The following is an 11,577-nucleotide window of genomic DNA, read 5'->3' on the forward strand; positions in this document are numbered from 1 at the left end:
TTCTCAAAATTTCCACTTCAAAAATTGGATTTGGCAACATTAATCCCACTCTGTTGAATTATCAGTTAAATATTACTTCGAAACTTCACACCTGATACCACCAAAAAGTATAGGACTTTAGCTTGTTAGAAGAAATTCACACACAACCAAAGTAAATGTTCAACCACCTAAGTCCTAAAATTCACAAAGTTTGTGGGATGCTAAGTCTGTTAGGAAAATTAGTTTTATAACAACTAAAAAGTAACTTGAAGGACAACCACATTAGACAAATAAATTACGGGCATGTTGTGGCATTGCACATAAATATTAATTTTTCACCCCCCCCCCAAAAAAAAAAAACAGTACATTGACTAAATACAGGGAAGATTATTAAGGGTAATCAAAAACCGAAATTAAATCTGAACATTTTTCCTTTAAAAGAAAGAAACTACAATAACAGATGTATGAGCAAGAATCCAGTGATGCAGCAATAAAAAATATGCTGAAGACGTTCCCAGAAAGGAAAGAAATATTCTATTGAAGTAACGAACACGGAGGCACATGGTAAGTCACCTTTCTTATGGATATGTGCGCTATAGCTTCTATAAGTAGATATTCTGTCGCAATACTTACTTCAAAAACTATTACATCTTTATATTTCCCAGATCTCATGGAATTTTCACCAGTAACAATATTCTTTACTTCGTAAGTTTCATAAAAATATTCTGGGTCATACATATCCTGAATCATACCTCGGAATCGTATCAATTGCTCCCCTTTGAATTCATGAAGCGGAGCATCGTTGAGCAAAGGGATCTGAAAGTAAATGAAAAATCAAACTCCTTTAATATATATATGTATAAAAAATATGCTTGTATCCTATAAACAACAGTGACTTACAAGTTGATTTTAAACGAATTTATACAGCTTAAGTACTTGTAATATTCTTACTGTAGCGAACTTTTCAATATATTTAATCAGATTAAGTAACGCGGACTGTCAGATGGTATATCTAAAATTACATTCAACCTCCAAGAATTGCGTCGAAAATTTTGGTATTTCATCAAGAATGGATTTTAGTATAAAAGCACACAAGTACCCATTTGCTCAAAAGCGAAAGAGAATGAATTTTGAATATTTCCAAATCTTCAAAATGTCGTAAAACTTAGCATTTCATCACAACATACAAATCAGGATATATTTATGACACACCAAAGACATTTTTGAACTTTTTTTTTTTTAATTATTACACATTAAAACCACTGACAATTATTAAGATTCTACTAATCCTATTACTTATGTGGTCTGGGAATCCTATAACTAATTTTCTGGTATAATTTCGGCACCCAATTCTGCTGCTATCGAGAGTGCTGCCAAAGAGTGTAGTACGCTTCATTCTGACTGCCTAAATTTTACCAGAAAAATAACCATTAAATTAGAAATTAAATTAAATGAAATCTTTAGTTTTAGGTCCTACGATTATGTCGGGTAGGCTAATGGAGACGGCGATAATGAGAAATGAGTGAAATGGTGGAATGAAGAAAGTGGGAGGAAACGGGAGAATCTTGAGAAAACTCAGAGCACGGTGCTTGTCCACCAAAAAATCCACACGGCGCGAGCCGGGATCGAACCAGGGACCCTAAGCACCGGAGAGCTCTACCACTGAGCCACTGCGCCCCCAACCATCAAATTAAATTCCCCAAATACAAGAATAAGGCTAATGATGTGCCAGACAATAACCCTAATCTTAAGAAAAATGTGCCGACTTTATCTATATTAAAGCACTGATCACTATCTTAGCCAGTGGCTCCCAACCTTCTTTTGGCCGAAAACCGATTTCAGTGAACGCCCACGGTATTGCCACACACTTGATTTTGATTAATAATGATGATGATATCAGTAATAGTAATAACATGTATCTAATTCTATATATCAATTATCCAGTATACACAGACTGCTGTCTATATGCAAGCGGTGCATTCTTCCTAAATACAAGCAGCATATCGAGTAACGTCAGAAACAAACGAAGATAAGAGCCCACCTATTTATACCGGAAGTCCGATTTGATATATAAATATATTAACTCATAACTGAAATTCATGTAAAATCTGCACTTGTGTTCGTCAACACATGAGCTTACGATGGCTGAGAGGCCAACACGCAAATCATTTGAAGATAACAGTCCGTTCCTCTGTTCTGATTTCACTATTTTCATTGTATTCTTAAGAAAATAAATAAAATAATAAAATAAAATAAATTAACGATTCACGAAAGTACAACGTTGAAAACTGCAGCAAAACTTTTATGGCTCTCTTTGCGATTGTGAGATATTGATAACATGCATAAATCCAAAAGGGTTGTGCTGGAGTGCCTAGAAATTTTGTCTTTATGGTAGAACTGCATGATAAAATTTGACAAAACATTTTTCCATTGACGGGCTAATGGAAGTTGTATATTAACTTCACCACAAGCACTAGATTTCATCAGTTACTAATAAAAGAAAGAAAGAAAAAACACGAAGTTATCCATATACGATGTCTAATGCTTGCTTTTAGATCACAAACCGATTGCAATCGTCTAACCTTTCTTCTTCCTGACTCAGTCTCGAACGAGTTATATCACGATGAAGCTTGCAGTCACCGAAGCAACAATCCAACTTGAAACTCGTAGTTTCCAAACTGCGGCGCACGAGCCCGATTCAAACAATCTAATTTCTATTCTTCCTGCTCTTTTTATAATAAATACTACTTCTCGCTTTACTGCAAAGAGATATTCTGAATGACATAAAATGCATTTCTAAATTTTAAAAATTTGCGACACACCGGTTTGGAACCATTTATCTTAACTACTAACTACACAGATTACAAAAGAGCAATCAAAATTTATTTTGCTAAACACTTCTAAGCTAAAACTGAAAGGAAATGTTCCAGCCAGTGTTTCACAGTAGAGTGCTCATCTTTGGAAAGTAGAAACTGCGCGCTGCAATCCAGATTGTGCCATGTGACTGTGAGATAACATTCTACGTTATATGGAAAAGAAATTTCAGTTTAATGCGCTAGGATTATTTCTTTTAGATTGATCGATGCTAATGACAAATGGAAGTGAATGATTGGTGAATTAATTTTGTGTGTTCTCACCGGGAATCGAACACAGGATGTATATTATTTGGATATTGATAAAATATTGAGATATCGGATATCAAAGTATCGTACACCAAGTTTTAGAATATAACAGTATTCATTTCTCAGGAAGTATTTTTATTTTCTCGAATGTTATCATTTCACTAATTTATCTGCACTTATTTATACTTTTGATCGCTTCCATTAACTTGCCACACGATTGCTGTTTTCTATCCTTATGCAAGACCGAATAAAACTTATCATTTGATTATTCGCATTAAAGATTAATGTTATAACAATAAGGATTATTAGATCAACAATAAGTATTTTCCACTAACTTGTAAGACGAATAGCACAGTTTAAACTGATTACACAAATAAACCACGAAAGGAAAATACTATCATAAAATCAGCTCCAGTACCTTTGACCATATAATTTTATTCTGCAGTTGTTCCATGCATTTATGTTCATTCTCTGCCCAATAGGACGGGGTCCACTGTAATTCTGAATCTGAAAAATACATAATCTGGATTAATACTTGGAATAATCTGAGTAATATTACAACATATCTTGGAATAACCAAAATTAAAACCACAGCATGCATTAACTTAGCGAACAAAGATAAAAAAAAAAGTATTGTTCTTTTTATATTTAAACTTCAGTACTATTTTCACTTTTAAAAAGTTTATTTATTTGCATTTTCCTTCAAAACGCAGGGCATGTGAACCTTTATTATACATTCAAACGATTTTGAAAGCAGTTCCAAGATGCAATATATAAATAAGTTCATTAGGTATTCCCTTTTTTCTTTTGTATCCTGTTACAGATTAGAAAAATTATTAAACGTCAAATTTTCGTCATATTAACTGTCAGTGTTGGCATACCAATAAAAAGGGGTTTGGAGGGGAATACAATGGATGGGAATTTATGGTATAGATGGTAACTTGTTTACACTGACATAACGACACTAGTAAATACCATTTCTTAAGGCTTCCAGTGCAGGTTTTCACAGTATAATAAGCAAACGTCCTCGTGCTTGTGTGGTTGATAACCACAATCAAATTCTTCATGAGGTACTTCCAACTTTTGTCTTCCGTCTGAATTTAATTTCGAATGAAGAAACTTTTATGCCTTTCTAATTTTTTTTTATCACTTCACTTTATCAATATGGTGTTTTGCTACCTTTTAGGTGTTTCGGGTGTCTTGGTGTTAAGCCGCTGCATTCTGGGCAAAAATTTGGTAATTTTAGAGTTCAACTTGGTTATTGCAAATTGAAGAATATTTATGAAAGTAAACTGTAGTTGCGCTGCACTTCTCCATAACGTAGTAAAGTTATAGTTGATTCGTACAAGACGATTACAAACGTAAATTACTAGTGTCGTAGAAGTAGCATCACTATAAACGATGTAAGAGTATACATCCTTTTGTTTGTTACAGAAAATATGTTGGTCTCAGCAGTGACTTTAACACACGGTAGGACATTTAAAGTAAGATAAGTATCTGTTAGTTTAGCACAAGATAGGACATACAGAAGTAGAGGCCATTCTGGATGGGTCAGGCATGACGTATTTCCGCCAGTATATCGGCATCATTTGTTTACGGTGGGTTCCAAAGACTGAATTTATATACGAAACTTAGAATGGTTGTTTAGCATTGACTTATAAAATAAAGCGAAGCCCACACCACACTTCGCTTATCTAGTAGACAAATTGTTTGGAACAGATAGCGTGATTTTTGGAACGTTGCACTTAAGTCTGAGAGCGGAAAAAATGGAATTACATTCATTTGTTTACGTTGTTCCAGTTCAATGTGATATTTCCGTGATATTTTGCGTATTCAGATCACTTGTAATCAGAATAACGAATCGGAACGTTAAAGCGAAGTTAACTGCGCTATTTTTATTGAGATTTTTTCAATAATTATTAATTTGGTGCTGGTCCTGATTTCTGGAGACTACCACATCAAGGTAATTTCCAAAGTTAAAAGTCAAAAACCTTACCGTAGCATTTCACTTCGGTGAACTATTCTGTGCGCATCTTTCACAGATACTTTCCGTCGTATCTTGAATTGCCTCTGGTGCCGCAGTAGCTCAGTGGTACAGTGCTCACTTATGGCGTCTCTGGGTTTGATCCCAGCTCTCAGTAAGTGAAATTTATGGCAAACAAGCACCATGTGTGGATTTCCTCGGGGTTCTCTCGTTTTCTCCCACTTCCTTCATTATTTCCCAGCTTAACATCACCGTCTTCCTTAACCTCGGAACATAATCGGGTAGACAGGGTGCCTACTAAAATTCCAAAATGAAATTTCGTGACCTTTTCCTTACAGAACCATAAAATTTCCTAACATTCTCACGGGCAAATTTGAGTGCGAATAAAGTCGAATTTCTATACACGCAATAGAAGCGTGCTTTGCTTGCGATTTGGTAACGTCTAAAGCCGACCATAGATATTTTTGGTGGTGAATTTTGGCGTTTTATAGAACAAAATTTTCCAGTTTGTACTAAAAGAAAAAAAATCGTGACCTAAAAGCCAAATTTCTTGACTTTTATGTCAGTTTTCTGATTTCCACAACTTTCGTGACCGACAGACACCCTGATAAAAAGAAAGAAAAAAAAAAAAAAAAAACAAGAAAATGCCCCACATCAACCCCCAAAAAATTGACAAATGTCTCATCCCCAAATCTTGACTCTAAGTTGTAAATTATGATAACATTCACATTAGCTGAATAGTCAACTTACGCTCCTATTGGTGACCCTACGCAGGCGAAGTACATTTACCGAGCTGTGCTAGGTGGTCGCTACAAGTTAGTATTGCTTGTAATCTACGTCTGGGAAAGGCGAAGTTGGAAGACCTGCGTCCGTAGGAAGCAAGCGCATTAGCAAAGAGGGATATATGTGCATAAATGAAGATTACTCTGTTTCGAATTCTGCTAATTCGATTGTTCTCATGGCTTAAAAGAAGAACCATTGTTGTATGCGTAAGAGTACAAGCTGCAGCGAGTTTTTTCTCTCTCCCCTCGCTATAAAGTTCGCTGTCAATCCCAACAATGTTGTCTGAAAAGCTTCAATGTACTGTTTTTCTTTATTTTCTAACCTTACTAAAGATGAACCAACTCAACTCTTACATAAGCTAATTGTGTATGCGTATCTTTTGTACCTTCGCATACGAATCTTTGCTTAAAACAACAGTACACATAATTAACGAACAGTACGCTATGTGCGCAAGCTCGAAATTTTAGTTGAGAGGTTTTTAACGATTTGGCGTCGCAGTCACCTCTAGTCACCTGCCCTAATCAATTCACTGCATGGAATTACGTAGAAATCGTAGAAAATTTCACGAAAAGAACACAGGAAACTTCAGTTTAACCACACTTTAAGCTTATAGTCGTTATTTTCTTGTCCAGTAATACTTCTGCACACTTACGGGAATGGTATAAATATAAACTCGAAGTGCAATAAACATTCTGGGTTCACTCGAGCAGACGGTTCTATCAAACTGAAAATTTATAGGTAAAATACGATGTGAAACATTTTTTGTGAAGGAACGAGGGTGTAAATATATGTAACTTCTGTAAGTATACAGCATATTAAAATGAATTTTGAGTGATAGTAAAAGTACTTTATGTGTAAATGCACTCTTCGTTATCCTCGTTTATGCGTATTCCCCCGTCGATGACGCGCCTACTCCCTATGGACGCACCCCTCGTTACCGCTCTGGCTCCCCTGCTGCGCTCCTGATCTGACTCGGTTAGGTAGCATTCGTGCTCTTTAGTGGCCACCTAGCACAAGTTGGTTCGTGTTTTATGAATTGTAGTTTCTATGTCGTACTTCCACACTGTATTTATACTGAACCCACCCGAAGTCAATGTGCAAAAAGGAATGAAGTTCCTCACTGAGAACATGTTTTGCTAATAGAAATACGAAGCTCTAACCTGACTTAGAATGTAATAACTGGTCAAAATTTGGTAGAACTGTCTGCTCAAGCAATGCCAACGTTTCTAACTTAATTCATTTAAAGCCCAAATGTACACCTGTACATGGAAAATGTACAGGTGCCAATTGAAGCAGCAATCAAAGTAGATTGAGTAGGCTATCTAGTGACAACAAGTTATGGTTTCTACGGAACGAATTGAATATTCGTCGACAATTCGTCAAAGATCACGATTATTGTTTTGTGAAGCCAGAATTTTACCACCCAGAATCTACTGGATCGTACCATGTGTCTTATTAACCTCTAAAACCACAAAATCGTGCAATTATTTCTTTAAATGCAATAATTTATAGGTGCTATCACAATTTATGCAAGTAAAGTCATACTAAATTTATGAAAGAAACATGAATTATGATACTGAAAGAGGAACATATAGGAAATCCGAACATATCTGGATCTTACGTGTAGCATACGTAAAACGCAAGAATATCTAATACAAAGTTCGCACTTGTGAGCACATAAGAACGTACTGTTAAACATGGAAGCGAGGCAATTTCTTCTTGTAGGCAATTCATTCATTTTCGATCCGTTCAATGATCCCAAATTATATTCCAAAAGAACAGACTACGCGGAACAGTTTCTTCAACGTTCCGAGGAATCAGTTCCTCCGAAACAAAGTTGAGTTAGGAATCATCGTCGTTCGTGCTACACATCCTTTACTAATTATTTCAAACACAGTGTTTTGAAGTAACGAAACATTTAATACAGTACGACTCTAATTTGCACTATTAGAATAGTCCTAAATTAATCAATATTTCAAATATTCAATGTTTAAAATAATAAAAGAAAATATTAAACCAGGAACCACCATAGTCCCCACACTCTAGCAAGTTACAGAACAAAATTCATAAAAATCCAAAACTAATCATTATGTCGGAATTCCTATACCGTAGCAAAAGTGAGTGAAATACATGCATTATTATTCATTAGAGGGGGTGAGGGCAAGCCTCCCCTAATACCAACTACTACTCTGAATAAAAATTTAAAAAATAACAACACACCTAGAAAAATATAATTCGGTAATAGTATACATGAGAACCTTCTGATCTGCGTTTCTTCTGTGTTTTATTAATACTTCTACATGAAATACCATAAATTTTCTACGTAGTGCAATTGTAAGAAGTATCAATATGCACAACACATGCGATATGCGTTAAATCCCCCCCCCCCCCACACACACACATAGTCATAGATAAAGTACAAGGGCACTACACATGCAGATATAAAGTGCAGGTACGTTCTTTTTTATTTTCGTATCAGTCGATAAGTAAATAAAAGTCACTTTGTTACCCCCTTTGCAAGTTCGTACATACTCAATGAATAATCCCTAAAAGTATGAGCATCCTGCTCCTTCGGGAACTGATGCAGCTTCATGTATACTATATCCTATAATTCAGTTGCAGCCTCAAAAATATTAAATACTTCTACGACCGAAGAAGACTTCATTAAGTTCAACAGTTAACCCTGATCCCGCAATGAGAACTATGGAATATCTTATAACAGCTTCCAAACATATTTCTCTGCAGTAGGTCAGCCAATTATAACCAGATATTGAACTTAATTTCGTCGTAAATGAGCACTCACTAATAATGTTCTAGTATTTCATAACACAACTTACAAACATATAACTAATCAAATGTATTTGTCGTACTTCCAGCCTTGTGTTGTTCAAAAAAGTGCCACTCCTCACAGAAACCAGCTTTAAATACGATGAAAATCTATTATATCAAATACATGATACTTTCATCTTTTCACCAAGAAAGTGGAAAGTAGTTTATACTCTTTCTCATACGAAATAACTTACAAGTCTTACTTAATTTCACTATTCCGACATCAAAACAAAATTTGGAACTTTTTTTTTTTTTTTCATGTTGCAAGAATCACTTGAAAATTTAAATAAATCTAAATAACAGAGAAATTTCTCAAAAATAAATAATTAAATAACGCCATTAAATATATTCGTACCTGAAACACAGCATTCACTCAGCGCCCGAGCAATGAATACTGTAAGGTACAAGCTGACAGAAAAGTCATATGGCCTCTCTTTTCACTGTTATACAAGTCTCTCTGACGTAGTAACTGGAACTGATTCGTTCAATAAATCGGAACAATTTGAATCAAATCACTGAATCGAATGAACCGAAATATCGGTAATGAATGAACTGTCTAAAGGAAAGACTTGCAGGAAGCGATAATACGCAGTGCTGTAAGCAGTGATCCTCAATGAGCAAAGTACGTACCTGAAAGGTACCCAAAAAGTGTTTGTCTCATACTATAGAGGTCTGCACGGGCTCGAATCTAAGCCCGACCCGATCCACGAGCCGGACTCGGGCCTACAAAGCATATCTCACTTCGGGCCCGGGCCGTAAAATTTTAAATATACAACCATATTTCTTAGGCCTAACTTTGTAAATATACTGTACAAATCTATTTATTGGACCATTCTTTCTGAAGAACATTTAAAGTACAACTGCAAAATCAGACCTCTTATTGCTGTATATAAAAATTAAATCTTGCGTTACTAAATTTCTGTAATTCGGGCTAATTTGATTATCAGATCAGCTCGGATCTAAATGCTAAAACACATTATTTCGGGCTCGGGCCTCACATTATGAACTCACGGGCCGGGCAAAAGAAAGTTCCGGCCGGTGCAGACCTCTAGATGTCTGAAGTAACGCACTGGGATGTTAAAGTGTGGCGGAACTGACTGATGTGATGTTTAAACATCAAAGCAAATTCGAACAATGATTTTAGTTACGTAACGTGGGAAAAGATAAAGTATCAGGATTTCAAGAAATCCCCAATCTTCATTCCCTCATATTCCTAGGTTTCAGAAAAAAAGAGCATAATTAAACTTATGGAACAGTGAATCACTCCAGCGTGATGTCTGTAATATGTGAGAATACGAGAACAAGCAACAATAATGCGAACTGAACCAGTTGATGGCTCGATATGGTACTGAGATAAAGTGAGATTCAAAATAGAAATAACGAAATTGATAATGAAAAGATGTATAAGAAAGGGTTACTGAAAATATCAGTGAAAAGTACGGTAGTTTTTCTCATATATAGTTTACGCGCATACCCACAATCCCTGACGCGCCTGCTCCCTAGGGACGCACTCCTTTGATAGCGCTCAGGCCCTCCGCCGTCCTCCTTTCCTGAGTCGGTTAGACAGCATTCGTTTCTCTCTCTCTCTCTCTTTCTCTTAGCGGAACTTACGACAGAAACGTTTGGTTCGTATTTCATATGAATCCCTCAAAGTTAATCTGCATCTTTACTGCAACTCATTCTTTTATGAAACACTAAGGCAGGCAGAGGCATTTCCTGCTAATAAGTTCATATTTCATGAATGTAAATATATGCCCCCACGAAATGGGAAGTTTTGTCTGCAAAATATCCTATAAACCTCTGATAATACACTTTATTCTTAGTTGTTTTCCAACGAAACATTACTATAACTTACCGGTACCGTTTATGTCCATCTTCTAGCTTAAGCTCTATTGAGATATTTATTAGTAAAAGTTGCAGCCCAGTAGCCAACTCGATTGTAACACTAATTTTGTTATAAAGTATGAAACTGTATTAAAAAATATTACAAATAAATATCCATTACATCAACTGCAGAAAAGAACTGCAACAAAACACTCCGCTCGTTAACTTCCGAAACACTTTGACGGGACCTTTCCAAATGCAAAAATTCTATTATTCAAGCAGTAAGTAATCCATCAAACTCAATTTATAATTAACGTCTAAACGTAAATAAACAGAATATCTTGTATTTAGTTTTCTTGAATTACTTATTTTCTTCTTTCACAAACCAAATACTTAGCACACAACAACACAAACCTCATGGCACAACCAGTGATGCCAATTCCTTCAGAGCCGTTTTCCCTCCATAAGCTTCAGAATTTCCCTTTTTCGGACAAAATTTCCCTTCATCCGAACCGTTCAAGTACTGTATTTAGTAAACGTATTTTTAATCGTTTTCGCTTCCACCCCCTCACCCCAATCTTATAACCACATACAAGCAGATACCTGACAGCCTTCCTTTGAGCTTACGCAGAATTTGAACTTGATTTGTTGTTTAGGTATCTAAGGCGTCGCGATAGAGGAGGGGAAAGGATATGGAAAGGTGTAGGTCAGGACCTATGTTAAAGGTGCAATCTCTGCATTTGCCTGGTGTGACTGAGGGAAAATCCTATAAATACCTCGGTCAGGACGGACAACCTAAATGAATCATAAAAAATATAAAATAAATATTATGTAAATTTAATTTTTATCCTAGATATCATGATATATTTTAATATTAATGTAACCTAAGGTACAAAGAAAATATTAAGTATATATTTGGTATGTACTTACTTAAGAACAACACTCCCATATTTACTGAAACGAATATGAACAGGTACAAAGAAAACTCTAGCTCCTACTGTCTTTAGCTGTACGCGAGGAATGTTCATAAGCACAATACAAATAAATCAAAGTTTA

The 11,577-nt window shown here is 35.6% G+C and overlaps 1 protein-coding gene across 2 annotated transcripts in view; it reads right to left on the reverse strand.

The window, feature by feature from the left end:
• LOC145667066 (mini-chromosome maintenance complex-binding protein) overlaps positions 1-10,957 on the reverse strand; it is a 68,646-nt gene extending 57,689 nt beyond the window's left edge. The window contains exons 1-3 of one of the 2 annotated variants that reach the window (XM_081734763.1): positions 10,553-10,957; positions 3,520-3,608; positions 613-795 (exon numbers count right to left, since the gene is read on the reverse strand). In XM_081734763.1, coding sequence (XP_081590889.1) covers positions 613-795; positions 3,520-3,608; positions 10,553-10,571 — 291 coding nt within the window. In that variant the 5' untranslated portion in view covers positions 10,572-10,957. Of the gene's footprint in view, positions 1-612; positions 796-3,519; positions 3,609-9,052; positions 9,131-10,552 lie in introns of those variants that run through there. The other variant, XM_081734764.1, reaches the window with a different exon arrangement.
• Between the last annotated feature and the right edge of the window lie 620 nt (positions 10,958-11,577).

Source organism: Thermobia domestica, chromosome 12, assembly GCF_964235325.1.
Source record: "Thermobia domestica chromosome 12, izTheDome1.hap1.1, whole genome shotgun sequence".
Classification (NCBI taxonomy): Eukaryota; Metazoa; Arthropoda; class Insecta; order Zygentoma; family Lepismatidae; genus Thermobia; species Thermobia domestica.